The 23,123-nt window shown below is 26.6% G+C and overlaps 1 protein-coding gene across 3 annotated transcripts in view; it reads right to left on the bottom strand.

Annotated features, from left to right (window-relative positions):
* LOC100214462 (leucine-rich repeat serine/threonine-protein kinase 1) overlaps positions 1-23,123 on the bottom strand; it is a 194,574-nt gene that overhangs the window by 108,023 nt on the left and 63,428 nt on the right. For all 3 annotated transcript variants that reach the window (XM_065792717.1, XM_065792719.1, XM_065792718.1), the window contains 6 exons: positions 22,740-23,059; positions 10,372-11,005; positions 4,284-5,108; positions 4,005-4,171; positions 3,409-3,512; positions 3,211-3,333 (listed from right to left, as the gene is read on the bottom strand). In XM_065792717.1, coding sequence (XP_065648789.1) covers positions 3,211-3,333; positions 3,409-3,512; positions 4,005-4,171; positions 4,284-5,108; positions 10,372-11,005; positions 22,740-23,059 — 2,173 coding nt within the window. The remainder of the gene's footprint in view (positions 1-3,210; positions 3,334-3,408; positions 3,513-4,004; positions 4,172-4,283; positions 5,109-10,371; positions 11,006-22,739; positions 23,060-23,123) is intronic.

Below are 23,123 nucleotides of genomic sequence, written 5' to 3'. Positions count from 1 at the left end.
CTTATCTGCTGAATAATATTCACTTATCAAAAAAAGATCCTTCAAACTTTCAACCTGGTAAATACATTTCATGTTTTTATGATGATGAATGGTACATAGGGCTTGCGCTTGAGATCTGTAATGAAAACTAGATGGTAATATAAAATTCATGCATAGAAACAAATTAAATTTAAAATGGACTAATGATGCATGATCAAGTCAGTGTTGGGTTCTATTTGAAAAGTAATATGTCAAATAGTGCTCCATCCATTAAGGGTAGAAGTGCTCGTTACTACAATCATGCTAATAATGATCATGATAGTATTATGAGTTATGTAAATCAGAGATAAAAAAATTAGTGTGCTTGTGTTTCAAGTAAATATGCACTTCTTCTTACAGCATTTTTATTTTTAATTTATTGAAATATAATATAACTTGTGCTATTTGGTATCCTTTTAAACTTAAAAAACATTGCACTAAAAATGCTAAAATTATGTCATAAGATAGAATATAGGTCTTTGAACCTTTTTTGGTGATTGTCTATATATAGAACCTCGCCAGTAAAATGTTTCATAACTTATTTCAACTGTTTACACTGTTTTCTATGCCTGCAAAGTGTATGTAATTTATTATATTTTTCAAAAAAAGTGAAAATTTAATAGGCTGCTGCAAGTGTCAAACTAACTTTTAACACAGTTTTAATTTTTTCCACAAGTAGTTGCTATAAGTACACAAAAGTAGAAAAAAATTGGCACTGCCTGTCTATAGGTATTGAACTATAGCACATAAAAGTTTCCATAAATTTTCCTATGATTGCATTTTATAGCAAATTTAGGGTACAATAACTCATCCTCAATTCAATCAATTGCTCAAAGCCAATTAAAATCACCTACAAAATTGGATTATTTGGGTTAAAAACTGTTAACACACAAAATTTTTGGGTGATCACATTTTTTATTTATAAAGTTATGTTGCCAAAAATCAAAAAAAATCTACTGTAAGCTCCAAGTACTTGAATTTTTCTGATTTTTGTCAATATTAAATCGATCATAACTTGTAAACGGTCAATCAAGCTGAAATTTTGAGGTTTGTATTTTTTTTATAAATACTGTGGGTTGTCAAAATTTGGAGCAAATTTGAGGTGGTACCCTGGGGATCATTAGGTGATTTGATATGGAATGACCCAGTTGAAGTCAAGATTGAAATCTGAGTCTGGCCATAATGAACGCCTTATGGTTCATATTGAGTAAAGTATTTAAAGTTCTCTGCAAAACCAACACCTACGACGCTTTATTTTGGTTTCATACATTTATTATATTTTATGATGTACTTTAGCTTGATTAATTTTTATGCTTCAATTGATTAATTTGATTCAAATAATCAGGAGTTTTAGTTAATAAATAAAGTCAAGAGGTTTAGTTAATAAATAAAATCAAAGGTATAGTTAATAAATAAAATAATTAATTTTCTAATTTTTATATATGCATGATTCAAATAATTTGTAGCTAGTTTACATCTTTGAAATAATAATTCAATTATCAACCCAGTTCTTACCAATTTACCATTTTACCCAAGTTTTTACCCATTTTTGCCAAGTTACTTGATTATTTAAATTCTCAATTTCATATTCTAAAATTTGAATATTTAGCGCATCCATACAATATTTTATAAATTTCAATAATAATATTTATAACAATATATAACAATAACAATATTTACAATGATTCATAAAAATTTAAAGTGGATTCTCACATGTGAAATTTAAGTGCATGTCATTGTCTGTCAATAAATAATCAAATACAATTTTTTTAAAGCAACTATTTTAAAACGAATATTTTCATGAATTGAAAACTTATCTCCATCCTCACAAGCTTCAAGTCCATTTGGGGATGCTATACCTATATCATCACTTGATTATTTAGAACTTTGTGCCAATTTGTTACAATCTAACTTAAATAACAGTTGATTTTCAGCTATTAATGTTTTGAAAATGTATTTTGTTCTTGAGATCCTATCAAAGCATTTTTTTACTCTTTTCATTAACTTATCTTTAACTTTAAGACAAGAAAATAGAGTTGTCTTATCTTTTGATTGTGCAATGTACTAAATTTTGATTGTGAGTTGTCTTACATTTTGATTGTGTTTTTCCTTTTCATTCCTACCTATACTTTTTTAGCCTTTCACTATTTTTTTATTTCTTGTTTTTCTTTGCTTATCACCAAGTGAAGTTTTAAATCTCTTTTAATAAGTTTTTGAATAAGCTACTTTAAGAGCTTTGTTTTGCGGTGTTACCACCATTTTGTAGTATTTTCTTTTGGTGTCTAAGATTAACAAATACTAAGGGTAAACACAATTTTAATCACAATAGAAGAATTTTGAATCATGAATTTTGTTGGATAAATACTTAATTTGATAACTCTTATATTTTTAAAGCAGATGGTTTTTTGTTCAAAGCAGATTACATATTCGAAGTACATGATTTGTTTGTTTAAAGCAAACATTTGTTCCAGATGAACTAAATTTTTTTACTGCTACAGTGAAATTATTGAATTACAAATGTTTGACCGGCTATATCACTGCCTTTATTGTTATAAGACAGCAATATAACTTATACAATGTTACTTATGATTATATCTAAAAATATAAACATAGTAATAGATTTTTATTATAAATGTTAACAGTCGCATTTCTAATCTGGTCTAAGTTTTTTAGGGGAGAAAGCGATCAATTGAGAAGGGGAGAAAGCCATCAATTGAGTTTCTCATGGAGCTATAATTCAAATAAAGCCCATAATTTTATAGGATAAAAAAAAAACTTTTTACTGATGAATCTAACTACGTTTATATAATTTTTTTAACTTTTCAAGAATGATTTAAGAAGGAATGGATGTTAGGATGAATGAATATGCAAGTTAATTGATGTTAATGGATGTTAGGATGAATGAATATGCAAGTTAATTAAGTTTAATCATTAACTATATTAACTATATATATTGCACTAATAAAAATGCATTTTAAAGACTAAATTTAAAGGCATTTTAAAGACTCAATTTAAAGGCAATTTTATTATGGGAGTTTTAGTTAAATAAACTTTAACTTCTTTTTCTTTGGCAAACTTTATAGTTGCTAAAATGTAAAACTTAAAATATCTAAACAACAAAAAAATGAAAACTTACACACTGTTGATAAAAAAAAAAACTTTAATAAAATGCGATATAAAATAGTGATTAACCTGAATATTTAAAAGCCATGACTCTAGATGTTGAACTCCAAATGACTCATCTGTAAGACAACATATTAGTAAATAAATGGCACGTTGAGATAAAAAGCATTGATGAGTTGCGTAGTACTCACTCTATATTTAACAAACTATTATCATCATCATCATAATTATGATAATCAACTTAATATTTATAAATATTATGAATACCTGGCCACCAAAATCCCAAGTACTGAATTTAATAGGCTTTTTTCCATATTTCCAATCACAAATATCCACACCAACAGTGCTCAAATTAGACTTTTTTAAACCACCTGTCAAAAAATACATAAATTATTTAACAGAATTAAAGTGTAAATAGAAAGGTTAAGTCATATGTAGTTACAATAAAGTTCAATTATTATAATTCTTTTTATTTAAAACCACATTAAACTGAAAACTGAATTCTGAATTTTCATAGCAAAAAATTGAATTTCAACAACAATTTATATCTAAAATGATAAAGTGCAACTTTTATATAGTTAATTAGAAATTAATGTAATTTATGCAAGTTTTATATATTTAATTATAATTTATTAAAATTTATGCAAGTTTCATAAAGTTAATTATTAAAATTTATCCAAGTTTTATCTAGTTAATCAAAATTATTAAAATTTATGCAAGTATTATAAAGTTGATTAGAAAAAATATAGTTTAAGTATAGTTAGAATCAATTCAAAGCAGATACTTTTCAATTTTTTTTTTTTTTTTGAAATTATTAAAATTAAAATAATTAAAATTAAAAATGATAAAAATGATAAACAAACCTTTGTTGTGCATATCTTTTTCAGTTATTCGATCAAAAAAATGAAATTTGTAGTCTGGATTTTGATAGTTACCATTTCCTTTTTTCCTCAAGGATGAAAGCAAAGTAGTTTTTCCCTTTCCATAATTACCAACAAACATCAACTTTATATTCGGAAATGGAAGTGCACTAAATAGATAAATTACATTTTTTTAAATATTTCTAAAAAAACATTACCTTATGAAGCAAAAAAATTTTCTCATCATTATTAAAAAACAATTTCAAGACATTAAAAACATACTTATCATGTAATGACTTCAGATGACGTATTAATGGTTTTATCTTCTTTTTCTCATAATTCTCTATAATATGTTTAGGAAGTTGTTTTAAAAGGATACTATCAATTTGTAATGCATAAATCTCAGAACAAAGTCCTAATTCAGATGGGAGAGTGGTAATCTGATTTTGATATGCAACTAGCCAATTTAATTTATTTAATTTTTCAATTCCATTAGGAAAACTGGCCAGTTTGTTGTTTGAAATATCTAAAGTTTTGAGGTTTCGACACAAAATGTCTACATTTGAGGGAGTATGTGGTGTCTTAGATGATGTATTTGAAACAAAAAAATTAATATTATCAAGAGCATTTTTAGAGAGATCAAGAAAGCATAACTCATTTAGTTGTCTGTGCTTGCGATGTTGACAAAAATAGCTTTCATTTGGAAAAGATAAACGTTTACTAATCTTTCTTTTTGCAAAAGCATAGCATCCAAGATTTTTCGGTTCTGCTAAATTAAATATTTTCATGCTGTTTCCAACTAGCTGTAAATTGCTCAAATGTTCCGGAAATATATAAACACAATTAACTACTGCTATTTTATTATGATTTAAGCTTAACTTTGTTAAATTTGGTGCAAGACATGCAAGTCCCAAAGGAATCTCTGTAAATTTATTATTTGACAAATCTAGTTTGTCCAAACCAATTTTTTTATAAAAAGCGCTTTCGTCCTCATCAGAATCATCAAATTCTTCTTCCCATGTAGGCCTTTTTTTGAAAAGAAATTCTTTAGAAGTTGCAAATGCATTTTTCTTACTGCGAACATCTATATCTTTTTCTTCTTTTTTTCTAAATGAAAAATTTCAAAGTTGTGCAAAAATTATTTTATTATAAAAATGTTAAATAAAAGTTGTTGTTTTTTTAAATTCTCCTCCCTAAGGTTGAGAAGACCACTACAGTCGAGAAGGCTACTTTTTGTGGTTACAACCCTTTCTCAACTCTATAACTTCGAAACACGAACCTCAACGAACAAGGCCGCTGGGCGGAGAAACAAGTTGAGCGTGGTACTACCAGGGATGCGATGAGGATCGAACTCGGAACTTCTCACTTATGAGGCGAGCGCTCTACCACTACACCACTACTGCATAAGGGTTATACAAAAATAATATATGTAAAAAAAAGTTAAATGAATTTTATGAGACATTAATTTATGATGGACTTATTTTTCTCAAACTGTTATGCCTTAATACTATTTCAATTTTATTTAAAAACCCTTTTTTCTTGTAGCATTTTTTCTAATAGATTTTTTCTCATAGACTTTAGCAGTCAACATGTAGGCCAACAGTAAAACTTACTGGTTTAACATCTAATAAACCAATTATCCAAAATCTAATTAATATCCATACTTTAACAAGATAATTGTAAAAATCATAATAACAAATATTATTATAAAATAATAAACAAATATTATTAAAGTAAACACTAAAAATATCAATATTGTTATTACTATTCATATTATTGTTGTTGTTGTTGTTGTTGTTGTTATTGTTGTTGTTGTTGTTGTTGTTATTATTATTATTATTTATATTACTATTGTGTGAAAATGTGTGAAGCAGGTAAAAAGGAAGAAGAAAAAGAAGAACCAACCCCTGCCACACAGTAGACCCAGAAGATAAATTTTTGGAAATAAAATCATTACTAATAATTAAAAATTCTAAAAAAAATCATAGAGGATAATAAAAAATATCTTTTTGGAAAGATATTTTTTTGTTGGTTATAGGAAAATTAAATTTTTTAATATTTAACTTAGTTGGTGGATTGGGTTCAAATTACCTTATCAAGACATTTTTGATAAATCAGCATTTTTTGATATTTTTTTTAGATGCCAACTAAAAGAGTAACTTATTAAATAAAGAAAAGAAAATTTAAAATAATAAAATTCATATAACTTGAAGGTCTGCTTTCTACTGTTTACTGATAAAAGTTTAGTACTTAAAGGCCATTTTCCGCAAGACAAAATATTTTTTTGCTGTGACGAAACGCCGTTTTGATTTCCACTTACTTTTTTTTGCGCTACTTTTTTTTCGCTGTCAACAATAAAAAAGGGTAGCAATAAGTTTACGCTGTATGTTTAACTAAAAGCAATTATTACTTTTTTAGCATACTTTCTTCTTTGAAGTATGTGGAAATTTACTTCCATGCATTAATTTTAACATTTCGAACAGCAGGTTTAACTCTATGTAGGGTTTTTTACAAAAAAGTTTATCTTCAAGTGGCCACTTGAAGATAAACTTTTTTATGAAGTGTAAGTTTCGAAATTGACAGTGTGCAAATTTACATTTGTAAATTCTCGATTTAAGTCTTGCTCCTTATTTGATAAATTTACTAATGCTTGCCAATGTTCAAAGTGAGTTCATAGAAAATCAGTAAGAATGCCAGGTTAAGAACTTTGTTTTTTGGCCGCTTTAAAAATGATGTGCTTTCGCTTTTTTGACTGCTGACATCACATGATATAATTTTTAAAACTTGATTGGTTTTTGCTTATGGCAATTTGCAAAAAGTCGAAATGAATCCGACTTTTTTTTCGCTGCAGCAAAACGCTGTATCAGCATAATTGTCAGAAATGTTTTATCTGTGCATACTTATTGACAAAAAAAATTCGCTTTGCATGAATATTTTTGTCTTGTGGAAAATGGCCTTAAAAACTAGTATTTGATCAAATTTGTACTTAAAATATTATTAGTATTATAAAATTATAAGGAAAGAGTTTAATATTGTATATATAGTTTGATACTGCATATATTTGATATTGCATATATACATATATTTGAAGATAAAAAGTAAAAAATGTTAATAACTTCATAACTAATCATATATAAAATTTTTAAAGATTCAAAATATCACTTTGATTTAGAAATCATAAATTCATGAGATATGCTTGTATGCTCATTTGAATCTTGGCATAACTTTGAAGGATACAAATGGATAACTCAGTTTAGAACACCAGGATCAGATCTCTCTAAAAGACGACTCATCGCATCTGTAAGCTGTTCTAAATGTGATGTCTAACAAGAAAGGAACTTTAAATAGTGTCTTATATCTTTATTGTTTGCTTCTTTCAGATAACCTTCCTCAGATAAATTGCTAAGACCATAACCATCATTAAGAATAATTAATTCAGCTAAGTGACAAAGGACTCTATAAAGAATGTAGTTAATTTGAACCCATGGCATATTTGTAATAATTTTAAGTGTAGTATTATCATTAACTCTTGAAATTTGTCAATTTTAATTTTACGTTGACAAGAAAATATACAAAGTATTACACTGATTTGAGAATGTAATAGTAACATGCTATCTTTGTACATAGGAGTGCATAAATCTTTTAAAGTAGATATTATTAGAATAAAAATTTATGGCCTTGTTGTAGATGTCCCTCTGTTCTCACCAGAGTTGCAACACATATCTATTTGCAGCTCAGTATTTTCTTTTATAGCAGTAACAACCCTGTCTCTTGCATTACGTATTTATCCACCAAGTAGTCCTAAATTTTCAACCTAAAGTCTATAATCTACATGACACCGATACAGTAGTTTTAAAAACCAGGTAGTGCCATTTATATCTGTAATACATATGCTTTTTTGATCAGATTTGGTTTGTGGTTTTCTAGTCAGCCATATTCGTGTGGCAAAATTTCCAGTTTTAGTAGGAATGATACCATTCTCACTAGTTTTTTGTACAGCATCCATGTTTCTTCTGATGATTGATCAATCTGTAATCCTTCACTAACTCTGTCAATATCTGTCCATACAGTAGTTTTTGTTTTGCAAAGTATACAATCTGCACCTCCTAGTCTGTTGATGAGGCGTTTAAATTTTAAAACCATCATTGTATCTTGAATACAAATTTTGATATTGAGATAATTTTTGCCAAACTGACAACACATTCCTTCAGCATTTAATTATTCTTGTGGAGTAGTTGGGAAAATAAGATCTAGCAAATCTTGATTAGTTTCTGTTTCCCTTATTAAAAATGCAGGACGTTACATTCAGTATTTTTAATAAATAAAAAATTGATGCAGTTAGAAAAATTGATGCAGCTTGAAGCAAAAACAAATCCTAATGTATAAATTTATAACTTTTTCATATTTTTTCACAAATCCAAAGTTTTTTAAAAGTACTTATTTAATGACTGAACATGTTATTGAGTTGTACAGCTTTGTCCGCTTTAATAAATTGTATGAAAAAATCTATTTTAGTGGTGAATTTTACATTTTTATTTTCCTTCATTACATTAATTTTTTAGTTTACTTTACTTATGCTGAAACACAAACAAAATAAAATAAGATAAATAAAAGTTAAACATTTTTCATATTTGTTACTATAAATAAAAATATTCACATATTTAAAAAAAAAAACTGTTTCACTGCTAAACTTTTTTAAATTATGTAAATAAAGAAAAGTGCTGACTTGTCTCAGTACCACTTAGAAGATTTTAAAAGAAGAAATATTTATTATTTTTATGTTTGCCACTGTAGAAGCAAGTTAGCATACAGTAGAGGCAATTTAGCACTTGACAAAACTTAAGAATTATTGGTCTGGTTTTTTGTTTAAAAAAAAACAACACAAATTTACAACAAAATTACCTAGTTAAGTTCGAAAAACTCAAAAAAAATTTAATCAAAACAAATTACACATTTTAAGTTAAATTTTTGAAAAAATATATTCCATATGAAATTAAAAACAACTTTACCAAGCATTTTACCAATTTTCATGTTGGTAAAATCATTTTAAATAAAAAAACATTCAAATTTACTGAATATTTTTAGATACATAAAAAATCACCAACTTCAAAATAACATATCCCCACTTAGAAATTAGCTAGAAACATAACTTTTTTTATTTTTCCACAAACTTATCTGGCTTTCTAATAAAAGAATTTTTATAGGCATTCTCAAAAAAAAATTTTTTTTGTCTAATTCCACCTATGGGTCCACTATGTACCATGGTACACTTGGTAAAATAACCAAAATCAGAATAAACAAAAACAGTACAGTTAAAACATTTAATAAAGGAGCCATATAAAATTGTGTTTTATGAAAAAATGTAAAACAAGATTTTAAACAACAAAAAATACAAATAATAATTTTGGTATTGTTATTATTAAATAAATAATTTGTTTTATTAATTATTTGTCTAAGGATTTCATGGTCAATGCCATGTAGCCAATGCAGTACACAGATACTTTGTGCATGATCTTAAATTTTACCGTTGAATACTCAACATTGGTTGAACAGACTTAACATGTGGTAAAAAATATTTTTTAGATATTATTATATTGTCTTTAATGTAGATAGCTACTTTACTAGATAGATAGATAAACACCATATTACATTACATCCACCACCTACCACAAATTATTTTTTTAATTACTTTATTATTTTAGATAACTAGAACTCGTTAATAAAAAATAATATCTTTTGAAAATAAAATTTTAATTATTAAAAATTCACTTTACCATTTTTTTTAAAGTTTACTAATTTTAGTTTAAAAATACTGAAATTTTAATTTAAGTTTAAAGATGCTAATTATCAATTATTTATTGAAAGCTTCATAAAGTTTTTATCTTTGTTAAATATTAGTTTCATAGATTTTTTATGTCTGATAAACTAATTGCAGTATTTTCTTTTTTATACATTTTATTACTTTTTTCAATATCGAGACATAAATACAATTTCAGTTTATAAAATTTGAGTTGAGAAAAAATAGTCTTCAATTTAAATACTGTATTGAATGTTGTTTATCACGAGTATGCTAAATAGTCTTGACAAAATCTCCTCCTTTGAGGTTTATATCTGTTATAAATATTCTTAATTTTTTTAAGAAAAAGTCAATGTATAACCGATTTTGCTTTTCAGAACAAAAACTTAAAAAATCTTTAAAATTTAAAAATCAAAAACTTAAAAAATCTTTAAAAATCTTTAAAATAGTAAAATATATGAAAAATATTTTTAAAATTTTCAGCAGATTTTAATTACTGTTTAATTAGCTATAATTCATTTTTATTCTAATAATTGTTCATTTCTTACTATTTATTATACTGTTAAAACATACCTATTTTCTTTTTCATTTTGGGATTCGCTAAAACTTTTTTTTTGAAATTCCAACCTAGAAATGGCACTTTCATCAAAAATGGGCAAATCAGTTAAGCAATTATTATCAAGCACTAAAATTTTCAAAGATTTAGCAGTCCACATATCAAATGGTAAAAAAGATATTCTATTGTTTCCACAGTTTATGGCTTGCAATGCTGGGATTTCAAAAACATTTTTTGGAAGTGTTTTTAATAAATTATGTTGAAGCTCTAGTTCTTCTAATCTGGGGCAATTCCAGCTCATTGAAAGAGTTTCACCATCATCGATACAGTTTTTTTTTTCATCATCTGACAAAATGGGCAATTTTGACAGTTTATTGTGTGAAAGATTTAGCTTTTTTAATGAAGGCAATTGAAAAATGATAACTGGAACCAACTCCAAACAATTTTGTGATAAATTAATATGTGTGATAACTTGAATTATATTGGTTTTTATAAAACCTTTATGTGAACTTATACTTAACACAGAATTTAGGACCCACTTCTCATTTAAGATTTTTATGTGGCGATTTTTCCATGATACAGTTACAGGACTAAAGTGACGATTACATTCATTATCAGCAAGATTAAGGTCTTCTTCATTCATAAAAACACCTATGTAATAAAATATTTATAAACATGGTATAAATTTTACACATAATTTCTCTTTCATTTTTTTTTAATTATTTTACTCTTTCTTATAGTTATTACTTATTTATACTTGATAAAAAAATTAAAAATGGTCTACACAAAAACAAATTAACAAATAAATAAAAAAATATATATTTATATATATATATATATATATATATATATATATATATATATATATATATATATATGTATATATATATATATATATTTATATACATACATACATACATACATTCATACATACATAAATACATACATACATACATACATACATACATACATGTATATATATATAAACATACATACATACATATATATATATATATATATATATATATATATATATATATATATATATATATATATATATATACAGCGTGCAAAATAAGAAATTGAAGGCGAGTGGTCAATTCGACTGGCTAACACACGAAATTGACGGCCAATTGATTTTTTTGGATGATCAAAATTTAAATTTTTTTCTTTATTTAAATTTTTATTTTAGTAAAAGTTCTTTATAAACTTTATAAAAACATGCTAGAAAATTATAAATATAAAAACATGAAAATTATAAATATAAAAACATGAAAATTATAAATATAAAAACATGCTAGAAAATTAACAAACTCATACTATTTTAATAATAATACTTTTAAATAAATTCTTGTTTTTATTGTTGCATAATTAAAAAATTCTTGAATAATCAAAAAATGCTTTTTTAAAATGGGCAAACGAACAATTGATAATTTTTAGTTTATTTAAAAATAATTCATTCGTTGCAATGACTTTGCAAATGAGAAATGCTAAGAGAAAAATTATTGAAAAGATTGATGGAAAAAGTTGGAAGAGAAAATGTTCTTAATCATATAATTATTTCAAATAATAATAAAATAAAAACATCTATCTTTGAAATTTAAGAAAAAAAAAATGATGGCACATTTTATAATCATTTTAAAAAACTGCTAACATAATTAGATAATAACAATGTTTTGAACTCTAAATCTTTTAAGAAAAATAAAACAAAGTAAATAAACACAGTTGAAAGTAAAAATGTTTTTAGTTAATCACAGAAAATATTCTATATTACAATATTATTAAAATAATAAATTAAATATTTTTATCAAAACAATAACAAAATAAAAATTCATATCATTGATGAAAAAAGGTTTTTACACCAGTTAATAGATATAGTATATATCAAATATAATATTTGTCAATGAAGTAAATTAAAGGGTTGTTAAGGCGAAAAACTTCTGGTTTCTATCAACATGAAATAATTATTAGATAAAAGTTAGTGAAGATGAACTTAATGTATATTAGAATATATTTAAAACAGTAGAATTAATAGTATAAAATTATTAATTATTAGATAATTAATAATAAATAGATTTAATGCAACGTTTTGAAAAAAAAAAAGGTAAATCCCAGGCTGAATTAAAAAAAAAAATAATAATAAAGAAAATATTTGCTTCAACTTCTTCGCTTTTAAACTTTTCGCTTTAACAACCCACTACCAATTAAAGTAGCATACTGTAAACAATAAAACTATTTTAACCTTTTTTTAAAATTTAAAAGTATTGTGCATTTTCCAAGTTATATCCTGATTAGTTGTCAAAACTTGTTTTATATATATACATATATATATATATATATATATATATATATATATATATATATATATATATATATATATATATATATATATATATATATATATATATATATATATATATATATATATATATATATATATATATATATATATATATATGTATATAAATATATATATATATATATATATACATATATATATAAATATATATATATATATATATATATGTATATATATATATATATATGTATATATATATATATATATATATATATATATATATATATATATATATATATATATATATATATATATATATATATATATATATATATATATATATATATATATATATATATATATATAGAACCCTTAGATGTTGTTCGAAAGTTTTTTCCATATTTTGTTGACAAAAAGTAAAAATTAAAATTCAAGACCGGAATTTTTTTTTTAATAATGATAGACTGCCTGCCCCAACCAAACCCTCAGTCGATGTAGCAGCACTCCCTTGCGGGTCAGGCTATTTGTCAGTCGATGTAGCAGCACTCCCTTGCGAGTCAGGCTATTTGTCAGTCGATGTAGCAGCACTCCCTTGTGAGTCAGGCTATTTGTCAGTCGATGTAGCAGCACTCCCTTGCGAGTCAGGCTATAAGATAGTCGATGTAGCAACACTCCGCGCATGATTTACAGTAAAAAAAATAAAAATAAAAACATTTTATTAAAAAAAATAAAAATGAAAACATTTTATTAAAAAAAATTAAAATAAAAACATTGTTTATATTGTTAAAAACATTCAAAATGTTTTAAAAACATTCAGAATGTTTTTAAAAACATTCTGGTCAATTAAATTTGCGTTTTTGTGGTTTTTTTAAAAAACGATAAATTTGTAATTAAATTAATGGTTTTTACTTTCGTCCAACACGGAAATGTTGGACGAAAGTTAAAAGTAATTAAAAGTGACGTATATGTTGGCGTAAGAATCACTTTTTTCCTTCCGCTCTTCCCAAAGCCAACAAACTATAGATCTATATATATATATATATATATATATATATATATATATATATATATATATATATATATATATATATATATATATATATATATATATATATATATATATATATATATATATATATATATATAATATATATATATATATATATATATATATATATATATATATATATATATATATATATATATATATATATATATATATATATATATATATATATATATATATATATATATATATATATATATGTATGTATGTATAATATTAAGCAAAAATTTTTTTAACAAATATGAGTAAAAGTTCCAGGTAATAAAAAAAAAAAAACTATTTAAAACTGAAGATTTTATATGAAAGGCCTTCTGTGTTAGAGAAAAAATTAAAATATTTGTTAAAATTTATCTAATAAATATATTTTGCTTATCTTATTTTAAAGCTCTATAAGTCAACTCTTAGGTAAAGGTGTTTTTAGGTCAACTCTAAGATAAAGAAGGTGTTTTTAGGTCAATCTAAGGTAAAGAAGGTGCTTTTGGGTTAACTCAAAGGTAAAGAAGGTACATTAAAGTCAACTCAAAGGTAAAGGTGTTTTTAGGTACTTATATATAACATTTTTTAATTTTACAAATCGAAAAAAGTTTTGTTTTACTAATTTCAAATTTAAAAAAGTTTTATTTTGTTGTTTTACAAATTGCAAATATGTTAAATCAGGCCTTGTTTTAAAGCGTTACTTGTAGAGCGATTTATAAACGCCTTAAGCAATTTTATGTAAGCAGTAAGCGATTTCAGTTAAGTGATTTTTCATCATTTTTTAACTTTTAAATTATTCAATAAGCGGTAAGATAAAAGAAGTAACTAATTTTAAAAAAAGTCACATTAATTTTTGAATGACGTTTATGTAAAAATATTTGTTACAAAAGTTTGATTGGCAATTACGTTTGATATAAGCGCTATTTACAAATGAAAAAAATTCAAATAAAATTATAAGTTTATTTTTATTTCGTTTTTGTTTTATTGTAATGATTGATTTTTTAAGTTTGAAGCAAAGATCATAAAAACATAATCTAATTTTGATAAAAAATATATGACTTAATTTAAAACTAATTTAATAAAAATGTATAATTTTCTGATAAGAAAATATATAATTTAATTTTGATTTAAAAAAATACATTTAAGTTTATTAAATTTAAAGTTAATGCTTGGGTTTAACTTAACTGTCAAACTTATTTTAAAATATTACTAAATATTATTCAATATTGAAATTTTATTTGTTCTAAAAAAAAATTAGCTCATTTTTATTGCAATTGTTTTTTCGGTTTTCCTTCCTAAACATTTTTTTCTTACTCAAAATAAAATTTTAAATAAAACGACTGCATCAAAAATTTGTACAAAACGTAAGTTAAAAAAAACTTTTAATAAAGTAATTAAATTAACGCAATTTTTTTATTTGTTACTCGCTAATTTTTTTACAAATAAAAAATCATTTGTAGTTACAAAACTGCAATTAGAAATTTAAGAAATAATCATTTTAAAAATTCAAAAATTTAACATATTTTAATTCATTTATGAAAGTGTTGAGAAAAGAAAGAAATTTATTACTATCGAACATTTTTAAAAATGCAATATTAAATTTAATTATTTAATATTAAAAAAATAAAATAAACATTCCTTTATAGTAATAGTAAAAAAGCCATTAAATAACATTTTGCAGTAATTAATAATATTGCAGTAATTTAAAAAAGTTAGTCTTTAAAAAATAAAAATATAAAGAGATCTTTATGATGCCAAATATTGAGTTAAGCTAATGCATTAAGCATTTTTCATTTAAAACATGGCCTGTTAAATGTGTTTTTGCAGTTAGTGTGATGGTTTAGACTTTAAAGAAACTAAAGAAAACAATTAAATGCTAAGATTTATAAAAACTATATATATTCAGTATAACAGTTTCAAATAAAAAGTAAGTTTTATTTTCATTAAATAATTTTTTTGTCTTTATTGCTAAAAATCTTTTTTCAACTTATGTTCAGAATGGAATAAATTATTATAATAAAAAAACATAATTTTATGCATAATGTTTATAGTTTACAGTGCAACCTAATACTATTACTTGAGCTCAGTGTTACCAAACGAACTATTGTACACTTCAAACAGTGGCTTAGTGAAAAAAGTGCCAGAAAACAATACCAGTGTCAGTTGAAGACTCAAGACAGACTGCAAGGTAAAAAAAGGTTTATTTACAAGGTTTTCCACCACCAAGCTTTGCTCCAAATAGGCTTCCAACCACTAGAGAATTGTTAAGAAAGTTTTATTGGCTTAACATTAGCAAACAAACCAGGTAATTTAGGAAACGCTCAAGTTAAAAAATACTTTCTCACTGTTTACGATGTTGTGGTTGTTATTGTAACTGAAATGGCAGGGAGAGTATGGCAATAAAATTCAAGAGTTGAATTATAGGAAAATTTCTTTGGAAATAACTCGGTGTTATCCTAAGGAGAGTTAATAAGATCAGACCCATGAATTAGAGGCGGAAGTATTTGACTTACTTTTGTTAAAAATACTGTTGAAGATTTTCAAAAGTTTCTAGAGGCTAACTTCTCAGATAAGGTATAACATCAGACAACATCTTTTTACACTGGTTTCTTTCAATAATAAAAAAATTTTGTTCTCAAGAGTTCTTCTTGTTAAATAGATGGAAAAAAAAAGGATTAGGTATAGCAGCTGTGTAAGAAGCCTGGGCAAGAAGGTGAAAACCATGGAATAGAGTGAGGTTTGACTATAAACCAACAAGAAACAATAAAAACTTTGATACCTGCCTGGATATAGGAGGTTATGTAAGAAGCGCATTAAGGTGATGTAAGGACTGCCACTAAGAAAATAACAAAAAAGAATCCCGGTCAGTTGGAGTAGTGCAATGGTAGGGTGAGTCTGAAGAAGTACAAGATAAAAGATTTATAGAGATTATTGCATGGTCAGAATTACCTAAATGAGAAAAGGGAGATACTGAACACAAACTAGGGTCAGAGACAAGACACAAATCAAAAAGTGGAGGTAAGCGATTAGGTTTGTCTGGAAAACAAATCAAAAAGTATATCTGAATAAGAGATTGAAAAATACAGAGGTCATGGGTTCAAGAGTGCCAGCAATGTGAGTGGTGTTAGAGCCAAACCATTCAATGTGATAAGCACTAAAGTTACCAACAACAACAATGATGGCAAGGGGAGAAAGAGAAAAGGAATGACTAATTTGATGAAAAATTATATCTAAAAGAGTGCAGTCTTAAGAAAAAAACGAACAATAAAGAGCAAAGAGAAAGATGATTGAGTAAAGAAGTCCTAAGCGGAAGCACAAAAAAAAAAAAAAATGGTTAGAGGATTCAAACCTGATTTCTTGACAAATAAGTGAATTGATGCCTAAGTATACACCCAAACCTCTAACAGTTTAAAGTCGACAAAATATTGCAGACCTCATTTTTCCTAATTCTGCAGGCTGATATATATATATGTGTGTGTGTGTGTGTTGTGTGTGTGTGTGTGTATATATATATATATATATATACCTTTATATATATATATATATATACCTTTATATATATATATATATATATATATATATATATATATATATATATATATATATATATATATATATATATATATATATATATATACATATTTCTTTGTTCATCTTTTACCATAAAATGTAAACTTAGTGTTTTTTTGTTTTTTTTCAATTGATTTATAAGACTAAAAAATGTTTAAAAGGTTTTCTTTTAAAAAGCTTAAAAAGTTTTTGAAAAAGTTTTTGAAAAGTTTTTGTCAGTCGATGTAGCAAAACTTCTTGCATGATCTAACTATTTGTCAGTCAATGTAGCAAAACTTCTTGCATGATCTAACTATTTGTCAGTCGATGTAGCAAAACTTCTTGCATGATCTAACTATTTGTCAGTCGATGTAGCAAAACTTCTTGCATGATCTAACTATTTGGCAGTCGATGTAGCAAAACTTCTTGCATGATCTAACTATTTGTCAGTCGATGTAGCAAAACTTCTTGCATGATCTAACTATTTGGCAGTCGATGTAGCAAAACTTCTTGCATGATCTAACTATTTGGCAGTCGATGTAGCAAAACTTCTTGTATGATCTAACTATTTGTCAGTCGATGCAGCAAAACTTCTTGCATGATCTAACTATTTGTCAGTCGATGTAGCAAAACTTCTTGCATGATCTAACTATTTGTCAGTCGATGTAGCAAAACTTCTTGCATGATCTAACTATTTGTCAGTCGATGTAGCAAAACTTCTTGCATGATCTAACTATTTGTCAGTCGATGTAGCAAAACTTCTTGCATGATCTAACTATTTGTCAGTCGATGTAGCAAAACTTCTTGCATGATCTAACTATTTGTCAGTCGATGTAGCAAAACTTCTTGCATGATCTAACTATTTGTCAGTCGATGTAGCAAAACTTCTTGCATGATCTAACTATTTGGCAGTCGATGTAGCAAAACTTCTTGTATGATCTAACTATTTGTCAGTCGATGCAGCAAAACTTCTTGCATGATCTAACTATTTGTCAGTCGATGTAGCAAAACTTCTTGCATGATCTAACTATTTGTCAGTCGATGTAGCAAAACTTCTTGCATGATCTAACTATTTGTCAGTCGATGCAGCAAAACTTCTTGCATGATCTAACTATTTGTCAGTCGATGTAGCAAAACTTCTTGCATGATCTAACTATTTGTCAGTCGATGTAGCAAAACTTCTTGCATGATCTAACTATTTGTCAGTCGATGCAGCAAAACTTCTTGCATGATCTAACTATTTGGCAGTCGATGTAGCAAAACTTCTTGCATGATCTAACTATTTGTCAGTCGATGTAGCAAAACTTCTTGCATGATCTAACTATTTGTCAGTCGATGTAGCAAAACTTCTTGCATGATCTAACTATTTGGCAGTCGATGTAGCAAAACTTCTTGTATGATCTAACTATTTGTCAGTCGATGCAGCAAAACTTCTTGCATGATCTAACTATTTGTCAGTCGATGTAGCAAAACTTCTTGCATGATCTAACTATTTGTCAGTCGATGTAGCAAAACTTCTTGCATGATCTAACTATTTGTCAGTCGATGTAGCAAAACTTCTTGCATGATCTAACTATTTGGCAGTCGATGTAGCAAAACTTCTTGCATGATCTAACTATTTGTCAGTCGATGTAGCAAAACTTCTTGCATGATCTAACTATTTGGCAGTCGATGTAGCAAAACTTCTTGCATGATCTAACTATTTGTCAGTCGATGTAGCAAAACTTCTTGCATGATCTAACTATTTGGCAGTCGATGTAGCAAAACTTCTTGCATGATCTAACTATTTGGCAGTCGATGTAGCAAAACTTCTTGCATGATCTAACTATTTGTCAGTCGATGTAGCAAAACTTCTTGCATGATCTAACTATTTGTCAGTCGATGTAGCAAAACTTGATCATGATCTAACTATTTGTCAGTCGATGTAGCAAAACTTCTTGTATGATCTAACTATTTGGCAGTCGATGTAGCAAAACTTCTTGCATGATCTAACTATTTGGCAGTCGATGTAGCAAAACTTCTTGCATGATCTAACTATTTGTCAGTCGATGCAGCAAAACTTCTTGCATGATCTAACTATTTGGCAGTCGATGTAGCAAAACTTCTTGCATGATCTAACTATTTGTCAGTCGATGTAGCAAAACTTCTTGCATGATCTAACTATTTGTCAGTCGATGTAGCAAAACTTCTTGCATGATCTAACTATTTGTCAGTCGATGTAGCAAAACTTCTTGCATGATCTAACTATTTGTCAGTCGATGCAGCAAAACTTCTTGCATGATCTAACTATTTGTCAGTCGATGTAGCAAAACTTCTTGCATGATCTAACTATTTGTCAGTCGATGTAGCAAAACTTCTTGCATGATCTAACTATTTGTCAGTCGATGTAGCAAAACTTCTTGCATGATCTAACTATTTGGCAGTCGATGTAGCAAAACTTCTTGCATGATCTAACTATTTGTCAGTCGATGTAGCAAAACTTCTTGCATGATCTAACTATTTGGCAGTCGATGTAGCAAAACTTCTTGCATGATCTAACTATTTGTCAGTCGATGTAGCAAAACTTCTTGCATGATCTAACTATTTGGCAGTCGATGTAGCAAAACTTCTTGCATGATCTAACTATTTGGCAGTCGATGTAGCAAAACTTCTTGCATGATCTAACTATTTGTCAGTCGATGTAGCAAAACTTCTTGCATGATCTAACTATTTGTCAGTCGATGTAGCAAAACTTGATCATGATCTAACTATTTGTCAGTCGATGTAGCAAAACTTCTTGTATGATCTAACTATTTGTCAGTCGATGTAGCAAAACTTGATCATGATCTAACTATTTGTCAGTCGATGTAGCAAAACTTCATGATCTAACTATTTGGCAGTCGATGTAGCAAAACTTCTTGCATGATCTAACTATTTGGCAGTCGATGTAGCAAAACTTGATCATGATCTAACTATTTGGCAGTCGATGTAGCAAAACTTCTTGTATGATCTAACTATTTGTCAGTCGATGTAGCAAAACTTGATCATGATCTAACTATTTGTCAGTCGATGTAGCAAAACTTCATGATCTAACTATTTGGCAGTCGATGTAGCAAAACTTCTTGCATGATCTAACTATTTGGCAGTCGATGTAGCAAAACTTGATCATGATCTAACTATTTGTCAGTCGATGTAGCAAAACTTGATCATGATCTAACTATTTGTCAGTCGATGTAGCAAAACTTCATGATCTAACTATTTGGCAGTCGATGTAGCAAAACTTCTTGCATGATCTAACTATTTGGCAGTCGATGTAGCAAAACTTGATCATGATCTAACTATTTGGCAGTCGATGTAGCAAAACTTGATCATGATCTAACTATTTGTCAGTCGATGTAGCAAAACTTCATGATCTAACTATTTGGCAGTCGATGTATAAAAATATGTATAAAGTAAAAAAAAAAAAAAAAGAACATTCAAAATGTTTTTACTTTTCTTTAAAAAATAAAAAACAAAGTTGCGGTTTCTTAAAAAACAATAAAATTTAATTAGTTTCCTTACCTAAATTTAATGGTTTTTACATAGTGTCTTGATTTTGTCACTTTTAAAGATTAAGAGTTGTTAAGAGCCGCTTTTTACAAATTGTAAATTTTGATGAAAATTATAGTAATTTATATATATATATATATAATTTTCATAAAACTATAATCATACAATTAGAAATCTTATAACTATATGAGCTTTCTAATACATTTATGCATATTTATACCACTATGAGCTTTCTCTTATATTTATACATGAATGTAGAAACTGAGCATTGACTAGGATCAGAAACAAGACATAAGTCGAGTAGAGAAGGTAGATGATTAGGGTTGTCTGGAAAGCGAGTTGGAAAGTTGACTATTTGAGTTAGGGATTGAGAAAGGCAAAAGTTGTGGGCTTTAATGCCTGCCGAATCACTGACAATAGAGCCAAGCCATTCAGAGTGGTGAGTCACCAACAACAATTATATTAGCTGATGGATAAAGAGAGAGGGCTTTGTCAATATGATCATAAATAACATCAAAAAGTGTGTAGTCTTGAGATGAAGGAGAGCGATATAGAACAAAGAGAAAGGCAATAGAGTGAAGTGGTGCTAAACGAAAGCACATAAAAGAATAGTCTGTGGATTTAAACCTAGTTTCACGACAAATGGGTGAATTCTTACGAATGTAAATGCCCAGGCCAAGCATGTGACTATTAGAGTCTTTACGAATTAGAGGAAGATAACCATCAACACTAAGATCACAAGATGAGACAGCTAAACTGAAAAGATTTTAAAAAAAATTGTCACTGGTCTTTTTGTACTACATTACAGTGTAGAACACGCTTCTAATTCTAGTCAAGACCTCATTGAAACTTTTAGAAACAAAAGTAGACGGAGAAGCAAACTTAATGGTTGTAGCTTATCATTGTTTAAAATTTAAAACAACTGATAAAAACCATAAAATAGTCTTTCTTTAAATAAAAAATGTATGATTACAAAAATGTTTTAAAGTACATAAAAAAAATATTTAAATAGCCTCCCATCCCCCCAACCTCTCAAATATACACATGATTGCAAATGGTTAATATCAATTCTTCCCATCATATTTACCAAAAAACAAAATATAATCTAAAAGTAGATAGGTCAAGCTACAAAAATAACTCTCATGGTACTTTTGAAATTTTGTTAAGTGACCCTGCCCCTACTATAAATGTAAAAACTTGAAGTTTTTGCATTTTTAGACAGCTGGGACCAAATTTACATTTGCACTGGTGGGAGAGTTTTTTTTGGATTTAGAAAAAATTATTGTTTTAAGTTAATACAAGTAAAAGTTCAACTTTTGCCGCTATGCCATTTCTGAAAAAATGAAATGTGCTTTTTAGTCATACCCCTAATATATATATATATATATATATATATATATATATATATATATATATATATATATATATATATATATATATATATATATATCAGGCCTTGTTACGAGATTTCTCTGCATAGGGAAAACGCGTAACACATTTCAAAGTAACTCAACTCAGCAAATATATTTTGCATTGTTAGAAGGTATATTGCATCACTAGCGTCATTTCAAGTACCGCATTGTAATTAAAGTTATTTTTTGTTTGTAATTAAAGTTGTTTTATTAACACGTTAAAAATCAATCAAACATTTGTTTTTTATCTCACTATAACAAAAGTTACAAATAAAATCTAAGTTCTTATTTGAAAAATCATTTTTATTATTTTTTTTTCAAGTATGAACTAAATTTTATTTTGAAAAAAATATTTTTTTCATGAATATATATATATATATATACTTATAACATTGAACTTTTTAATATATTTATACAAAAGACTGTACACTTTTTACAAACATAAGAGTTATTGTTTATTATTGTATTAATTGTTATTATTGTTAAATTATTATCATTGTTTTTATTATTTTATTCTTACACTAAAAATTATAATCAACTTTTATTACAACTAACCATCCTTCAGAAGCTCAATTATAGTTTCTTCCTTATTCCTTGCTATTGCTTCGCTCAAAGCCTCCCCATTAATATCTCCAACATTATACTTTTTCAGCAGCCTTATAAACTCAACTTTTTCATTCTTGCATACATACTGTAAAGGAGTATATGACACATTATCATCATCAAACATTTTGTTTACATCAGCACCATTTTGAATTAACATCTCTGCACATTTTAAGCTATTTTTATTTTCTACTACTAGTGAAAGATGAAATGCTGTTTTTGTATCACATACTTTATCAATAACCAAACAACCTGGAAAACTTTCTTCCTCTCTAAAAAATATTATGACAGAAGTTAAATTAAACAATATGAAAATGATAGCAATCCTCTTCTTTT

The sequence above is a fragment of the Hydra vulgaris genome, chromosome 03 (assembly GCF_038396675.1).
Source record: "Hydra vulgaris chromosome 03, alternate assembly HydraT2T_AEP".
NCBI lineage: Eukaryota > Metazoa > Cnidaria > Hydrozoa > Anthoathecata > Hydridae > Hydra > Hydra vulgaris.
Note: the sequence above shows the minus strand (reverse complement) of the source record. Positions and strands in the feature narration are given on the sequence as shown.